The 19087-nt window shown below is 43.1% G+C and overlaps 1 protein-coding gene across 1 annotated transcript; it reads left to right on the top strand.

Moving 5' to 3' along the window:
- The first annotated feature begins 2966 nt into the window (after positions 1-2966).
- On the top strand, positions 2967-17238 carry LOC144508518 (peptidase inhibitor R3HDML-like). The gene is made up of 5 exons (XM_078236508.1): positions 2967-3239; positions 10570-10688; positions 12463-12595; positions 15624-15739; positions 17103-17238. The coding sequence occupies exons 1-5, from the start codon at positions 2967-2969 to the stop codon at positions 17236-17238; spliced, it is 777 nt and encodes a 258-aa protein (XP_078092634.1).
- Positions 17239-19087: the final 1849 nt, after the last annotated feature.

The following is a 19087-nucleotide window of genomic DNA, read 5'->3' as shown; positions in this document are numbered from 1 at the left end:
GTCTGTACTGACCACAATCCCACTCAGGCCCTAATCCTGTAATCCCGCACATTTACCCTGCTAATCTCCCGACACTAAGGTCAATATAGCATGGCCAATTAACCACACCTTTGGACTGTAGGAGGAAACTGGAGCACCCTGAGGAAACCCATGCAGACACGGAAAGTGCAAACTGCATACAGACAGTGACCCAAGGCCAGAATTGAACCTGGGCCCCTGGCGCTGCGAGGCAGCAATGCTAACCACTGTGCCATCATGCCACCCCTGTTTATAACTGTTGGATAACTGTAGTATTGACCCTAGTAACCGCCACTGGATCCCCCCCCTGCCCACCCTCGACTTCCCCCCTGCCCACTCCCTCACTCTATCAACAATCCCCCACCACCACCCAATCACTTTCCTGGTGCCCCAACTAATGTCCACTCCAACTAATCTCCATCCCGACGACCCTCCCAACCTCATGACTACCCCAACCCCTCAGAGATGCTCCCAATCCCCCCGATTAATCCCCACCCCTGACTTGCCCTCAATCCCCAACTATACTCCCACCCAAGTTCACCCTCCCAAACCCCTGCCCACCCCTGACTACACACTCCCCCTCCTCAATTGGTCTCTCAAAAACCCCCTGGATGACCACCTGACCCATCCCCTTGATCCATCCAACCCCACAACTACCCCCTCCACTCCCAATCCTACCCACTTAGCTTACACACTTACCTTTTCCCTGACTTCTCAAAGTGACTGGGACCTTCAAACATACCTGCTTTATAGCAGCTAGTGTCATAAAAGGGGTGAGACCTTTAATTTGATTTTATTTATTATTGTCACATGTATTAGTGTACAGTGAAAAGTATTGTTTCTTGTGCACTATGCAGACAAAGCATCCCGCTCATAGAGAAGGAAACGAGAGAATGCAGAATGTAGTGTTACAGTCATAGCTAGGGTGCAGAGAAAGATCAACTTAATGCAAGGTAAGTCCATTCAAAAGTCTGACAGCAGCAGGGAAGAAGCTGTTCTTGAGTCGGTTGGTACGTGACCTCAGACTTTTGTATCTTTTTCCCAACGGGCGAAGGTGGAAGAGAGAATGTCCAGGGTGAGTCGTGTCCTTAATTATGCTGGCTGCTTTGCCGAGGCAGCGGGAAGTATAGACAGAGTCAATAGATGGGCGTCTGGTTTGCGTGATGGATTTCACCCCCCCCCCCCCCCCCCCCCCACCCCCAAGCCATTCAGAGTCCACAGGAGGCACTACATGCACATTTCTCACCAGACCAGAATCTGAAGGTCGGCCGAAAAGTATATAGCAATAAAAACAGAAAATGCTGGGTAAACTCGACAGGCCTGGCAGCATCTGTGGAGAGCAACAGAGTTAACATTTTGGATCTAAATGACCCTTCTACAGGAGTACGCAGCTCTTGACTGAGGTAAATTAACACGAGCCAAGTGGTAATCCAATGGTGACTGTCACTCCTCGGAGATTCTGGCCTATGGCAGAATCCACAATTACCACTAAAGGTAGGGCAGATCATCCGGGGAATCCTGGGCTAATTTCAGGGCAGTGTAATTAGTACAAATAGGGTCGTTCAGGACTGAATGGACTAAGAAAGAAACTTATTCCTCTGGTCAGTCTTACCGGGGTGAAGTCAGCCATATGCCTCTGAACGAAGGCTGCATACATTCTAAAGTGCAGCATCACCACTGTATATCATCAATATTCCCCCATGCTCAAGTCTCCATTTGTCTGGTGCTGTGCTGGTTCACCAAACACAGGAAATTCAGATAGAGAGGAGCAACACGTCTGAGTTTGCATTTTATTTTCCTGCCATCAAGCATTACAATGCACAGGAGTAGAAGGTATTTGCACCTGCTAATGAATTATAGGGCTAAATGAACACTGTCCTCTATATGAAGGTTTATATTAAAGATTATTTATTAGTGTCACAAGTAACACTGCAATGAAGCTACTGTGAAAGGCCCCGAGTCACCATACTCCAGCACCTGTTCTGGTACACTGAGGGAGAATTTTTTAGCATAACCAGCTCGTCTTTTAGACTGCAGAAGGAAACCAGAGGAAACCCACACAGACACAGGTAGAACGTGTAGGCTCCACACAGACAGTGACCCAAGCCGGGAATCGAACCCAGATCCCTGGCACCGTGAGGCAGCAGTGCTAACCACTGTGCTACCATGGTGGCCTATTAGGGGATGTAAAAGTCAAGCAGGTAATTCAGGGAATATGATAGAAAGCTAATGACTAAATCAGAGTGTTCTGGTCCAAACCCATATGTGATGAACAGGCACATTGAATATTGCTTTATATTTGGCTTACTTTATCTTTAAAAATCATGACACACTTAAACATATAGATCTAGCTCAGAGCTCAGGCCCTCATGTCTCAATGAAGTGAACTAAATATCAAAACTAATATCAACACTTTAATTTAGTACATATGCTACTGCTGGTTGCTTTCCTTTAACTTCTAATGTCCTGTATGTTGTGCAAAGTGAACACTGAATAGCTCACTGTTCAGAGGAATTGGAATGAACTGGTGATGATGTGCTCTGCACAGGAAACTCTAAATACCTCCATAGCCTATCACAGGTCTTCAAACACGTTGACGTTTCCCCCGGGGAACTTTATACAGGTCCATCTGTTAAATTGCAGCAGAAGCGTGCTGAAACTGACCTGATTCATTTCCTTCCCACATGCTGAAGTGTTGGTAAACGCCAGGCTCCAGTTTGGGTCTCTGCTGTTCTTGGCTAACAGGCTCAGGTATGTGGCAGAGTTCACACTTCGGGTTTATTTAGTTAAGATGCAGAGTTAATCCTGCGTTCTTTATCTTGCAAAAAGACAAGCAGGATGTGACTTTTTTTTTGAATTGCAACTATTGAAATTAGCTCTTTTTTTAATATATATTTGATTCAGATCTTAATTTGGAAACCCGGTTTGAGTGTGCAGGCGGTGTCACGATGGCTCATTTACACTTCCACCTGTATTTGACAACCTTGCTATTATGGGTCACTCAGAAGTCTGAGGCGCTTGTGTTCTCCAATGTCACCGAACTGACACTGAACCCAACGGCGGAGACCGACCCTGACTTGGGCAAGTTTCCCTTTGCCGGCGGAGTTCCCCGCAGCAGACGCAAGCGGCACATCTCCCCAAGAGACCGAAACGAGATCCTGGATTATCACAACAGGGTGAGGTCGCAGGTATTCCCACCTGCCGCCAACATGGAATACATGGTGAGTGGGATTAATCTGATCCCATCAAATCTATAACTCGTTTCAATAAATCGGATATCATGAAAAAGAATGAAGCTAAATGGGTTTGAGATAAACCTCAAGATAAAAGGGAATTACTGCGCATGCTGGAATCTGAAAAAACCAGAAAATCTGTGGAGAGAGAATAGAGCCAACACTTGTCCTGACTCCAAACGTTGACTCTATTCTCTCTCCATAGATGCTGTCAGACCTGCTGAGATTTTCCAGCATTTCCTGTGATTGAGACAAACCTTGCTGCCCTGTCTATTCTAAATTTTGGAATGCTATCACACAGCACCTTCTGCTTTGATCCCAGTAGCCACTTAGAGGAGCACAGGTTAGCAGATCCATCTGCATTGACAGAATTGGTATTCTTCAGAAGGAGGCCATTCGGACCATCGTGTCTGCACACGCTTGTTCTGTGCATTGCACCAGTCCTGAGCTGGAAATGTGAATCCCGTAATCCAGATTCATGCCAGAATTTTACCGCCTTGCCCACCCGAGACTCGTAAGATCCCGTCCGAGGCCAATGGAGAATGCCGTTCTGCAAGCCTCGCCTGCCCCGATTCCAGGGCGGGCGTGCCGGTAAAATTCCGGCATCAGTGTTCAAACCGCTTCTCCAGAAAAGGGAATGCGACTCCTGAGGGTAGGTCGTCTGCCTCCACTTCTGTCTGACACAGAATGAATTGTAAAACCCACCGCAGGGTCAACCCCACTTTACAAAGTCTGTAATCCTGGGAGAAGCTGAATTGTAATGTTTCGAGAGCAGGGATCATCTAAATATTTCAAAATATTAAACTATTCAGAGGGAGTGCCAGGTGAGATCCATGATGTGGAGATGCCAGTGTTGGACTGGGGTGGGCACAGTAAGAAGTCTCACAACACCAGGTTAAAGTCCAACAAGTTTATTTGGAATTACGAGCTTTCGAAGCGCAGCTCCTTCACCTGATGAAGGAGCAGTGCTCTGAAAGCTCGTGATTCCAAATAAACCTGTTGGATTTTAAACTGGTGTTCTGAGATTTCTTAAGATGGGATCCAAGGAATGCAAATCTGGCTGGAATTCTTCATTAGCTTGGCTTCACTCTCTGGACTTCTTTGTGGTTCCATTTGAAAAGCAGTTGCCTGGTTCTTGACTCTTAAGCATCAGTATCCTGTTGCTTTACTGGCGAATAGCACAAAGGACATTGTGGGGAGAGATTTGTTTATGGAGCACAGCTTCCACAGGCACTTGGCAGATCAGACCGCTCTCTATTACTTCAAAGTGAAAAAGTTTTTTTCTCATATTGCATTCGCTTCTTTTACAAATCACTTTAAATCCATGCCCTTTCCTCCTTGATCCTTTTACGAGTGGGATCAGTTTCTCCCTATCAACTCTGTCCAGCCCCCTCATGATTTTGAACATCTCTATCAAATCTCCTCTTGGCCTTCTCTTCATGGAGAGCAATCCCAGCCTCTCCAATCTATCCTCAAAACTGAAGTTTCTCATTCCTGGAACCATCCTTGTAAACCTCTTCTGTGTTCTTTCCAATGCATTTGCATCCTTCGTATAGTGTGTTGCCTGGAACTGTACACAATATTCCAGCTGAGTTTTAACTGATGTCTTGTGTACATTCATCATAACCTCCTTGTTTTTGTACTCTATGCCCCTATTAATAAAGCTCAGGATACTGTCTGCTTTATTAACTGCTCTCTCCACCTGTCCAGCCTGCAATGATCTATCATCCTCTGCTCCTGCATCCCCTTAAGAATTGTACTCCTTATTTTACATTGGTTATTCATGTTTGTCCTACCAAAATGCATTACCTCACGCTTCTCTGCGTTGACCTTCATCTGCCACCTATCTGCCCACTCCACCAACTTCGGGTGGGGTGGAGGGGGTTGAAATGGCACAGCACCTCCTACAGGGCATCTGGAATCTGTGGGAATAGAGCAAACAACTGTAACTCCTTAACCGATCAGAGCGAAGGATTATCATTGAGCAACACAAAATCAGAACCAGGAAGTGTAAGCTGGAATGGTGTATCTAATATCAAATCAGACACTGAAACAAGAATAATGGGGAAGAAAGATTGAATTAAGAGAAAGTCGATTTTTAAAAAAATTAGTTAATTGATTTAAATTTCCAACAATTACAAGTTGAAAGAATAAGGCTTCACACTTAGAAAAGTTAATTTTCAGCATCAAAGAGATTTTTGGGCAGTAATTAATCCTTATTACACTGTTGAAAATGTAATTTAGACTAAAATGGACAAGCCCTAACTTGTGTGGTGAGTTTAATTGAATAGGCAAGTACAGAAACTTCATGCCATTCAACACATCTGAATGGGAGCCCATCAGTGAGATGCCATTTTTGTGAAACTAATGGGAGCTTGGAATATCTCAGACAGAAACCTCAAAGTTTTCATGTTTAACTGCAGATTTGTTCTGCCTCATTTGTGCATTAGTAACAATGAGCACCATTAGCCTCACCACTAGTTTGAGAGTAAATTGGGGCCCAATTATTTTATTTCTTGTGATGGACTTACTTTGTTGTGTGACATTTGGGTTTCTGGTTGAATAAAATCTGTGCCTGGGTCAAAATCCATCAGTAAAATGCCTTCAAAACTATTGCAAGGTGTATAACCTGTAAAATACCATATCTGAGATACATATCTAGATCATATGGAATTATTGCAACACTGAATATTACCTGTTTTAATGCATGAGTTTCATTCCTGCCTTGTACAATACTTTTGATTCAAGAATTTGAGCCAAAAGTTTTGACCTTTTCAATTTGACCCACAATTAGGTTGGTTCAAATGCTACCTGATGAGTTGATGCCTCAGAATGCCGCCTTAGGGTGGCACGGTGGCACAGTGGTTAGCACTGCTGCCTCAGAGCGCCAGGGACCCAGGTTCAATTCCGGCCTTGGGTCAGTGTCTGTGTGGAGTTTGCATGTTCCCCCCGTGTCTGCGTGGGTTTCTTCCGGGTGCTCTGGTTTCCTCCCACAGTCCAAAGATGTGCGGTTTAGGTTGATTGGCCATGCTAAATTGACCCTCATGTCAGGGTAAATATGTGGGGTTACGGGAATAGGGCCTGGGTGGGATTGTGGTCGGTGCAGACTCGATGGGCTGAATGGCCTCCTTCTGCATTGTAAGGATTCTATGATTCTATGACTGCAAACCAAACTTCATTCATCAAACTTCATTATCGTCTTTTGAAGCAAACATTAATATTATGTATTAATTTGTTAATTAACCATTCTTTAAGATGAAGCAACAAGCATACATTGATCTCTTCATGGTACCTATTGTGAGATTTGACATTAATATATTCTAATATAGGAAATATCTTCCTTGCAGTACTAAGAGTAAAAAGATATCACATCAATTTGCTAATACTGAATATGGTGATTATTGTGACCATGCTCTGCTCTGAATAAGTGTTTTGGCAAAATGTATTTATGTGCTATTCATTGTTAAAACAATATTTGCTTTCTAATCGCCTGAGATTTTTAACTATTTAAAATTATATTGTCATCTGGAGATTCTGTTGAGAATAGGAATTCCCATTTAAAAACACGAGGGCAAATGAGGGCTGTCCAACATCAATGAATGCTTCTGTCATTTTTCACCAATTTTGGACAATTTCCTACATGTGGTGTAGATTCCATTCACTGATGTATCTCACATGAGAACTATGGAATCCTTCCCAATATCACCAGCACAAGACAGCAGCAATAAATGATCATTCAGTTTTATGGGGTTGCTGGCTTCACAAGGTCCATGATGCAATCAAATGCACCCACATTGCTTTGTGTGCTCCTGTCGAATAGCCCCTCAGAAAGAATGGAGGACTTCCATTTTTTTCAATGTAAATATCATGTTGTGGTAACTTCTTTCACCCAGTCCAATGGTTTCTATGGATGCAAACTGAGGGTCAGTATTAGGAGAGGTAATTGGTTGTTCATGCACTACAATAGGGTGATGGGACTGAGGTGGTTCTAGTCTAATGAGAATTTGTTTCTGGCAGGGTGTCATTTCTGGCTGCATTTCTGGAACTTGCTCTTTGACAATCGGGTGGCACGGTGGCACAGTGGTTAGCACTGCTGCCTCACAGCGCCAGGGGCCCGGGTTCAATTCCGGCCTCGGGTCACTGTCAGTGTGGAGTCTGCACATTCTCCCCGTGTCTGCGTGGGTTTCCTCTGGGTGCTCTGGTTTCCTCCCACAGTTCAAAGATGTGCAGGTTAGGTTGATTGGCCCCTTAGTGTTAGGGGGACTAGCAGGGTAAATAGATGGAATAGAGCCTGAGTGGGATTGTGGCTGATGCAGACTTGATGGGCCAAATGCCCTCCTTCTGCACTGTAGGGATTCTATGAATCTCATGCCACTTCTCACTGATGTGCTATTCTGAGGGAATGACATGTGCTGCCATGCTGAGAGATGGTGGTATCAGGCAGGCTGACTCTAGCCATTACCATTTCACTGAGTCATACATTGATCAGAGGGTTTACTAACAGCTATTAGATCCTGAAAGTCCTGAGTCACAGCATCATGCATCAACATCATAAGCACCCAATTGTACTCATACCTCAACAGGTGAAGACAGCCAAGAGAAGAATTCAGAGAGAATCATAGAATGGAATCCCTACAGCGCAGAAGGAGGGTATTTGACCCATCAAGCCTGCACCTACAAAAAGAGGAGCATGAGTATACCTTCAAGTCCCCATAGGGAAAGCTAAGGGATCCCCTGCTCTGGACTCTTTCCTCCTTCTCAATCATGAAACTCCTATGAGGCATATCTATCAGCTGATCCTGTCATCTCTCTAATGCCAGTGGTCTCTGATCCACATGATTCACTCTACTCCCATCAATCTTCCACTCAGAATGGAGAGAAGTCTGGTGGGTTTTAAATGAGGCGTGGGAATTAATGTTGCTGGGTCACGTTTCTGGAGCAAGACTGAGTTTCTCACATGCAACATTGTATTCAAATTTAAAATCGGGGTCCCACGCCTGAAAGTTAGACAGGCTATTTTCAACCTATTCAATATTTATCCATAGCAATGACAGGATTGTTCACTATTGATTAGCCAAGAGAAGCATTGCATTTTTCACTTTATTCTGGAATACTTTAGGTTGCTGACCGTTGGCTACACATCTCTCTTATGACAAGTCTTCAGTCTTGCACTAACTGGGATGTAGTTTAATTTGAATGTTACCAACAGAGACGTCTTATGAGACCTTCTCATTGAGTTTTCAATCTTTATCTGCTTTGAGATGTGGGGAACCAAAGGCATCATAAAAACCACATGATCTATATTGAGACATTCTATTATTACAGTGGTGCCTCACTGTAGCAATTTACTACACAAAGTTCCTGCAACAAGAAATGTTTCCACAGCCATTGTTACAACCACAGCAGATGTTATTGTTGAGCAAGCCAAATCCCAGAGGGAAACCTGTCTTACTGTTCATAACCTTTTTGTTTGCATTTTGAAAATTAGGAGGCAAAACTATTGACCTCAGTAGCATTGAACTCCAGTAAGACATTAAGGATTTAAAAAAATAAAAGATCTATTAAGAAGAAAGAAACACTTAAGGCCATAAGATTAAATTTTCACAGTTAAAACAGTCTTACAAAACAGCCCCCAAAATATCCCATTTGGTCAGAACACACAAGTAAACCCCCATCTTGTCAACAACTCCCTTATAGATAATCATAGAATCCCTACAGTGCAGAAGCAGGCCATTCAGCCCATTAAGTCTGTACCAACTCTCTCCAAGAAAGCATCTTACCTAGACCTTATCCCTGTCACCCCACCTATTTACCCCATTAATCCCAACCTACACACCCTGGAACACTAAGGGGCAATTTCGCATGGCCAATCAACCTAACCCACAAATCTTTGGACTGGATAAAATTCCAGTAATATTATCCAAGACAAAGAACTGCTGCCAATTTAATAAAGGTATATCGCATGACTCCTCAAACACATCTATTCTGATGTGGAAATCCAAAAGAAAGGTTCAGAAACAGACTGCCTTCTGAAAACAGATATACTTTTCTGGCTTCACTGGATGGCTACTTCATATTCACAACTTTCACACCTTCTCCCATCACGGATCTGGTCCCAGGACATTTTCCCCCGCACAGCTACTTCAACTCATAGAATCATAGAAACCCTACAGCACAGAAAGAGGCCATTCGGCCCATCGAGTCTGCACCGACGACAACCCAGCTAAACATCTTTCCTTAAGTATCTTTTTCCCCATTCATCTCAGATTTAAATGTCCTCAAACACATCTTTGAACTCAGTATTTCCAAATATAAAAATCTTTCATGTTTTCCTATTGCCTCCACTTTCAGGTCAATAAAATTTAATATACCTTTCCCTGTTTACTTATGGAACCTTGGTAAGTTGTAAACATTCCTTGTCATGACAGAACATCCTGTTGAAATTCAACAGTTGAAAAGTTAAGTCCCTGCTTATCTCAGAATGCAAATTTTAAATTCAACTTATTTACTGTAAAGCCAACCTCACCATAACCTCTCATTACAATGCCTGAACCTAACAACTTTACCTTTTTTATCTCTCAGTTCCCACAAACTGTCTCTATTAACCTTCCCACAGTTCAATTAATCATGGACAAGCATTCTTTACAGAATGCCTCCACTCACCATCTTGACTTGGAAATATATCCCCGTTCATTCACTGTAGCTGGGTCAAAAACATGGAACTCCTTCCCTAACAGCACTGTGGGTGTACTTACACCTTAAGGATTGCAACAGTTCAAGAAGGCAGCTCACCACAACTTTCTCAAATGTAACTCGGGATGGGCAATAAATGCCAACCTAACCAGTGAAGCCTACATCCCGTAAAATGAATTTTTTAAAAATTCCCAAAACTATTAAAACAAAAAATTCATCATCACGTCATGCATGCATTTTCATGATAATCCATCGAACATCTCATAGAGTCATAGACAAGGTAAGAGAAGAGAAGAGGGCATTCTCTTAGATAAGAGAAACTTTGAGAAGAACTGTTTACATAAACCCCCCCCCAAACCCCGTCATGTGTCTGACAAGTTTTGCTGTATTTGGATTCATAGAATGTTGAAGATTCAGATAAAATTGACTCCAGCCATTGTGCCATTACAGATTTGGAAAATGTTGGTGCACATTTTTCAATGGTAGTCTTACAATCAAAAGTGCTGAAAGAAAAACAGAACATTAGGTGTATATGTTTTCCATCAATCTGTTAATTCTTTAGATCAGCGAGGATAATTTCGACATTCAGTATATCAAATGAAGTTTCATTTTGCTCCTCTCACAGCTCTGGGATGACAGACTAGTGAAGTCTGCTGAAGCATGGGCAGCTCATTGCATATGGGATCATGGACCATCAAGCTTGTTGAAATATGTTGGTCAAAATATGTCTATTCAGTCAGGCCGGTAAGTAAAGGAGGCCCATTCCCTAATTCAGGGTAAGAACAACGTGTTTATGGAAGGTTTGGGACCTGCAGAAAATTATTAGTTCCAGATTGTTACACATTCTGTCTGTTTTTTCATTTCTCAATAGAAAGTGACATTGGAGAATATAATGTGTGTCTTGGCCACAGTCTTTCCTATGTGAGAATTCCCCATAATGTGCTGTGGCCAATTCACTGTCAGGTGCAATTTAATATTTCTGCGTCTTTCTTTTAAGTTAACTCAGCTCAGGTTCTTCATACAATGTTTGTTTCTCTAGTTTCTTACTCAAAAGGTCTTTCTTTATCTGTGAACATAATCAGTGAGTGTCAAGAGGCTGTTCACCATGAAAGCATCAAAGCCAAGATTAATCTTCACCCAATGTTTATACCTGTGTATCTCTTCAGCATTGGTTGGTGATGAGGAATAGTGCTGCGCTGAATTTCGTGCCGTCCGTCTCAACAGCAAATATGACCAGTCCCCCCTTAATTGCGAGAGGGGCCTCAAATCACGGGCAGCATGGTGGCACAGTGGTTAGCACTGCTGCCTCACAGCGCCAGGGACTCGAGTTCAATTCCGGCTTTGGGTCACTGTCTGTGTGGAGTTTGCACATTCTCCCCGTGTCAGCGTCGGTTTCTTCCGGGTGCTCCAGTTTCCTCCCACAGTCCAAAGATATGGGGGTTAGGTTGGTTAGCCATGTGAAATTGCCCCTTAGTGTCAGGGAGATTAGCAGGGTAAATATGCGGGGTTATGGGAATAGGGCCTGGGTGGGATTGTGGTTGGTGCAGCCTCGATGGGCTGAATGGCCTCCTTTTGCACTGTAGGGATTCTATGATCAGTCTTCCAGTAAAACATCCCGGATTAGGTCGGAGGGTGACAGAGGCTGTTGTGGGATCCCCAGCCACTGGTGGAAGGATGTCAATTCGACCCATTGATGAACCAATTGATACCCATTATTCTTGAGCCCATCATAAATTAGTAATGGCTCACTGATTAAATGAGGACCATAAGGCTGTCGATTTGGCAGCCACCCTAAATGATGGGCCTACATAGTCGGGAGTGTGTGCCTGATTGAGAGACCTGCATCAGGAAGGCATTGGTGGGCTGTGGGGAGAAGTTGAAAGCCACCCCTTAGCCCTCGCCTCTGACTCCCTACACCCTTTCTGCAACCCTTACACCACAACCCCCATCCCCCTTTTACTCAGGGGTTTCACAATGAACCTGGACCTCTGGTGGGTGCATTGCTGTCAGCTAGTACCGCTCCCACTGGTTCTTCCACCACTGGGAAGCTAAATCGCGGGTAAGTCCTGACATGTTACCATTGAATTCCCACCAAGCATCCCCCATGGAACTGACAGAGTGTCCCTCACCGGTTCCCTGACTGGTGAGTAAGATTCTGTCAGTCCAACAGAATTTTGAAAAGAAACTTTAGCAGTTGAAGTAAATAAAGTATCTTTCTTCACCAATGGTGTATTTTTTGTGAAGCATGATTAATGTTATTACCATTAAATTAATGCAGTAATTCTGTTCAAGTTTTTAATTTTATTCACTAAGTATTTTCTTGTTAGATGTAAGATGTTATTGATTTATATTTCAGAGATGTTGTGTTCATACATAATCTCAATGAATGATGTAACAGGCTTGTTGGGTTACTCCAGTTCCTACATTTCTATATAGACTGAATTATTTCAGTGAAGAGATTGTTGAACGTTGTGCTAATTATTTTTTGCAAAAAATAATGTATTTGTTTTTTTCTCAGCTATCGGTCTATTTTAGATCTCGTGAGATCCTGGTATGATGAAAGGCGTCATTATTCCTTTCCGTATCCTACAGAATGCAATCCAAAATGTCCCAATACATGCAGTGGAGCAGTTTGTTCCCACTATACACAGGTACTTGAAAACTAATTTATTTATATAAAGGACACTGATTATTCTTCGGTGGAATAATATACTGTTACAATGGGAAATAATTTGTGGAATGCACATTCGTCAGTGAGTCCCAAAATTAGTATAAATAATGTCTATGTGGCATCAAACAGCTATAGTTTTTATTGTACTGGAATCCTGAAACATAAACAGCAAATGCTGGAAATATTTGGCAGGCACATCTTTGCATTAGATTTGCTCATTTTTACTAATCTTGAATATTGACTCTGGACGACAGAAAATCTCATGGCACCAGGTCAAATATGGGCAGGAAACCTTCTGCTGATTACCATGTACCGTTCCCCCCTCAGCTGATGAATCATCACTCCTCCAGGTTGAACACCACTTGGAGGAAATTTGAGGGTGGAAAGGCACAGAATGTGCTCTGGGTGGGGGACTTCCTTATCCACCACCAGAGTGGCTTAGTAGTACCATCACAGATCGAGCTGGCCAGATCCTAAAGGACATAGCTGCTGGACTGGGATTGCGGCAGGTGGTGAGGGAAGCAACAAGAGGGAAGAACTTCCTCACCAACCTGCCTGCCACAGATGCATTTGTCCATACGGTATCTAGGAGTGACCAACACACAGTCCTTGTGGAGACAAAGTCATGTCTTCACATATAGGATAACCTCCATTGTGTTGTGTGGTACTACCAGCATGTTCAATGGGATAGATTTCAAAGCGATCTAGCAACTCAAGATTGGGCATCCATGAGGCGCTTTGGGCCATCAGCAGCAACCGAATTGTACTCAACCATAACTCGTAACCTCATGTCTTGGCATATCCTCCGGTCTACCACCAAGCAAGGGGATTGAACCCTGGTTCAATCTGGAGTCATGATGTGGAGATGCCGGCGTTGGACTGGGGTAAACACAGTAAGAAGTTTAACAACACCAGGTTAAAGTCCAACAGGTTTATTTGGTAGCAAATTTGATGCTCTCTCCATTCACATTGTTTAGTTTCTTAAAGACTTGATTAGTTGTAAGTATTCGCATTCCAACCATTATTCATGTAAATTGAGTCTGTGTCTTTATAAGCTCTGTTTGTGAACAGAGTTCCCACTCACCTGAAGAAGGGGCTTAGAGCTCCGAAAGCTTGTGTGGCTTTTGCTACCAAATAAACCTGTTGGACTTTAACCTGGTGTTGTTAAACTTCTTACTCAATCTGGAGTGCAGGAGGGCATGCCAGGGGTAGCACCAGGCATATCTAAAAATGAGGTGTCAACCTGGTGAAGCTACAAAACAGAATTACTTGCGTGCCGAATGGCATAAGCAGCAAGTAAAAGACAGAGATCAGCAATCTCACAACCAATGGATCGGATCTGAGCTCTGCAATCTTGACACATTCAGCCGTGAATAGTTGTGGACAATTAAACAAGTCAGTGGAGGAGGAGGCTCCATAAATATGCCCATCCTCAATGGTGGAGGAGCCCAAGCACTTCAGTGCAAAAAATAAGGCTGAAGTATTCACAACAAATCTTCAGCCTTAAGTGCCGAGTGGATCCATCTTGGCTTCCTCCAGAAGTCTCCAACATCATAACATCAGCCAATTTGATTCACTCCACGTGATATCAAGAAATGGCTGAAGGCAATGAACACTGCAAAGTCTGTTGGCACTGTCAATATTCCAGCAGTAGTTAGAACATAGAACATTACAGCGCAGTACAGGCCCTTCGGCCCTTGATGTTGCGCCGACCAGTGAAACCAATCTAAATCCCTCTAATCTACACTATTCCAATATCATCCATATGTTTAGCCAATAACCATTTGAATGCTCTTAATGTTGATGAGTCCACTACTGCTGCAGGCAGGGAATTCCACGCCTTTACTACTCTGAGTAAAGAACCTACCTCTAATATCTGTCCTATATCTCTCACCGCTCAATTTAAAGCTATGTCCCCTCGTGTTAGCCATCACCATCCGAGGAAAAAGGCTCTCACTATCCACCCTATCTAATCCTCTGATCATCTTGTATGCCTCTATTAAGTCACCTCTCAACCTTCTTCTCTCTAACGAAAACAACCTCAAGTCCCTCAGCCTTTCCTCATATGATCTTCCCACCATACCAGGCAACATCCTGGTAAATCTCCTCTGCACCCTTTCCAATCTCCCTGGAAAGACGGAGGATGAGGGGGCACTTAATAGAGGTGTATAAAATTATGAAAGGCATAGATAGGGTGAACGGTGGGAAGCTTTTCCCCAGGTCGGTGGTGACGTTCACGAGGGGTCATAGGTTCAAGGTGAAGGGGGGGAGGTTTAACACAGATATCAGAAGGACATATTTTACACAGAGGGTGGTGGGGGCCTGGAATGCACTGCCAGGCAAGGTGGTGGAGGCGGACACACTGGGAACGTTTAAGACTTATCTAGATAGCCATATGAACAGAGTGGGAATGGAGGGATACAAAAGAATGGTCTAGTTTGGACCAGAGAGCGGCACGGGCTTGGAGGGCCGAAGGGCCTGTTCCTGTGCTGTATTGTTCTTTGTTCTTTGTTTGTTCAATGCTTCCACATCTTTCCTATAATGCGGTGACCAGAACTGTACGCAATACTCCAAGTGCAGCCGCACCAGAGTTTTGTACAGTTGCAGCCGAGTTGTGCCAATTAAATTATTATTTTCAATTTAAATTTATGAAAATGGGACGGGTGGGATCCTCGTTACATCACAAGCGAGGGGCGTGGAAAATCGGCAAACGAGATCTTGCTGGCGAGAATCTCGTTTCCCGACTTGCGTGAGTTTTGTGCCTGCGTCATCGATTATGCTGACGGCTAATGTGGACTCAAAATTGCCCCCACATAGTCTTTTGTATTTCAGTAGCAACATTTTAAAAATCTATTTTCTTAATGAAATATATGTATTTTTAACCACGTATTTTGATATTCTCAGCTGAAGGTATCAACACATGAAGTGTTGATAATGTAGCTCAGTTACCATGTTCATTGCGGTGATTTTAAAGTTGATTGAGATTAGGATTGTTCTCTATTTTTCAGATGGTCTGGGCTGCATCAAACAGAATTGGGTGTGCTGTGCACACTTGCAATAACATGAACGTCTGGGGATCTGTATGGCGTCGCTCCACATTCCTCGTGTGCAACTATTCGATAAAGTAAGTGTTAGTTTTAGTTTAAACTACACTCATCGTGAGCATTTTCAGGGATGGCGCACCCACAGCAAATGTAAACGTAACACAACAGGGTTATCTAAATTGTAATCCCCGTCCAAAACACAATTAAAAGAAAATGAACAGTTGTGTCAGGCAAGTTGCGTGCTTTTAATGATAACATTGGGCAGAATTCTTCGGACTTGCACGCCCCACTGCCGCTGCGAGCGAGGGCGGAGAATTTGGTACTCAGCCAAATCTTCATTCACTGCAGCGGGACCGGAGAATCCCACCGGCGTGAACAGCTGGAGAATTCCAGCCATAATCTTGGTTCGCAACAGATGTTAAAATTATCTTCTTAAGGCCATCCTATGACAATAATACCACACTATGAACTATATGTAAGATTTAATCCAGGTCACTGAATTAAATTATATTAATATAGTGTTTTGCCGTTTTATATTAATGAATCTTCTGAGAGCTGTAGTTTGTGTTACTTTAAAATGAAATGGTAAGGTAAGAAAGCAGTGTCAATTGTTGGAAATAAACTGTTCAATCATTTCCAACCTGCAACTGATCATAAAATCTTCAATAATCACATGCTTTATTAAGAATTTGACACATTAGAGTAACACAGCATTATCTCTCTCAGCTCACATTTACATTAACACAGCTAGCAACCTGGAGTGTCTTCAACATTGCACGCAATGGGAAAGCATAGAATTACTGCCAGCAACCTCTGGATTTCTGTGTTTAACTGCACATTTGTGAACTCCACAAGTTGCTGCCAGTTTCAGAACAGTAATGATGGTGAATGCTGACAGTTTCACCAACATTACTCTTGCAAAGTTGAATCATAGAATCCCCACAGTGCAGAAGGACTCTGCACCGACCACAATCTCACCAGGGCCTAACCACGCCCCCTAACCACACATTTACCACACTTTTTTTTTTAACCCTGCTAATCCCCTGACACTAGGGGCAATTTAGCATGGCCAATCAACCTAACCCCCACATCTTTGGACTGTGGGAGGAAACCAGAGCACCTGGATGAAACCTACGCAGACATGGGGAGAACACGCAAATTCCACACAGTGACCCGAGGCCGGAATTGAACTCGGGTCCCTGGTGCTGTGTGTGGCTTTTGCTACCAAATAAACCTGTTGGACTTTAACCTGGTGTTGTTAAACTTCTTGCTGTGAGGCAGCAGTGCTAACCACTGCGCCACTGTACCGCCCCCAAACCTGAGCTGTCGTTCTGACAGAAGGAACTAAGCATGAACGTGAGTCATGCTTTCTGCATGGTTTATAATATTGTATAAACTATAGCACATTACAATGATGCTTGTCATTATATTTTTCTACCACAGGGGAAACTGGATTGGAGAAGCTCCATACAAGGCAGGGAAACCATGTTCAGCTTGCCCACCCAGCTATGGAGGCTCCTGTAGTAACAACCTATGTGTTCCAGGGGTCAAGTCAAATCGGTTGTTCCCATTCAAGTAACTTATGCTGTGTATATTTTGATGAAAATGGGAAGAGGTTAACATGAGTGTCTGGTTTCCGACTTGTAACTAAAATTATTAAACCAAGTCATTTGACATAAACAGTTATCAGAAATAATCTGGAGGAAAAAATAACTCTCAATGCTGTCTCAACAAAGTAGCTGTGCGAGGTTTACTTAAAAAGCTGATCCAACTATTCAATGTATTTCATTATGAATGAGATCATTACCCCTGACAAATCCTCAGTGATTTCCAGACCTTCGAAAAGACAGTACTGATTGTATGAAGTGTTGTGATTTTTTTTAAAAAACAGAGTAAATCTGAATGGTTTCCGTGTTCTGGTATCCCAGGCAACCGACAGCACTGGCAATAGCTGCCCCATTTGAGTCTGTTTCAAAGCAAAGAAAACAGGTGGTTATCACTCCTCTTCCTGATGACGTTGTCAAAGGTATTTGCAGAGATTGTTCTGTATATTTATAATTGTATGTGTTTGAACATGAGTAGAGATTTTTACCTCCTCATTGATGGGGTAATCACTCAACTCTTTCCTTTGTACGAATGGGTAATTGGTTCAGTTCTACCACACACGAGAGAATCCCGTAGGGTAGAACTTCCAACTGTATAAAATATTGTAACATAATCTTCAAAATGTCAGTATTTTAAAGGTATCACTTAATACAGTTACAACATATCAGATCCATTTTCATCTGTGGCTAAAGGCACCATGAACAATTGGTATTAAATAATGTACCTTATTTATGAATACATGAGCTTGGAATGAACATCACAAAGAGAAATGCAATTCAAGATCACCCTCTATTGGTCATATCTCAACAACTGCGATGTCACAAGATGATCGTTGTGATATTGTAGAGTGAAGTTGAACCTTACGTAAGCATTTTTATTATCCATTATTTTACTACGATGGCATTCTCAGCTTTCCAGCTGATCAACAACAACCAACAATAAAAATATGGGTCAGAATTCTCCGGCCATTCGTGCCGGCAGGATTCTCCAGTCCCGCAGGCAGCACACTCCCGCCTGTGGGTTTCCCGCCTTCGTGGGGTGACATCAATGGGAATCCCCATTGACAGCGGCGGGCCCAGAGAATCCCGCCGCTAGCAAACAACACGCCACCTCCCGGCGGCAGGAAACACACGGCTCGGAGGCCGGAGAATCTCGGCCATGATCTCTGTCGCATGCGGCTATTTCAGGAGTATAGTGCCGTACTAAGAGTAAACTTTAAATGCCTGTCAAGATATGGGGCCTGAGCATGGCTGCTACATCTGTCAATTTGACCCCTCCTTTACAAATGAACAAAGAGCACTTAAATTACAATCATTTAATTTTAAAATTCACTGCCCTGAGGAAAGTCTGGCTTCCAAATATAAATTATTCATGAGATCCAGTGGCAAAACTGGGCCCACTGGCCTGGCGCCTTATTTTTTAAAAATGCTGGATTTCCAATGGATGGCACCTGATTTTAAAATGTCCAATCGTGACCATCAGGCAATTATTTTTTCCCACTGATCACTTGACAAAGTCATTTGGGGTGAAATAGACTAATAGGTGGTAGGTCAGTTGCATAATCATTCACCCACTGTTTCCGCATTGACAATTGAGCTGTGACTAATTGAAGTTTCCCTTTCTTAAAAAGAAAAAACACATCCTGGCATATTGGAGTTTTATGTTGAGTTTCAAGTCCACCCGAGAAGTTCTCAGAAAGTTCCTATAATTGTGTCAATCCAGGGGGTTAAACATTTCCTTCCCTCCAGTGATACCTGTGTTTCTGGTGGTGTTTGTTTGTGGAATGAACATTTTGCAGATTGCAACCTGATCCTTGCCACCAT

This window comes from Mustelus asterias, chromosome 20 (genome assembly GCF_964213995.1).
Source record: "Mustelus asterias chromosome 20, sMusAst1.hap1.1, whole genome shotgun sequence".
Lineage (NCBI taxonomy): Eukaryota > Metazoa > Chordata > Chondrichthyes > Carcharhiniformes > Triakidae > Mustelus > Mustelus asterias.
Note: the sequence above shows the minus strand (reverse complement) of the source record. Positions and strands in the feature narration are given on the sequence as shown.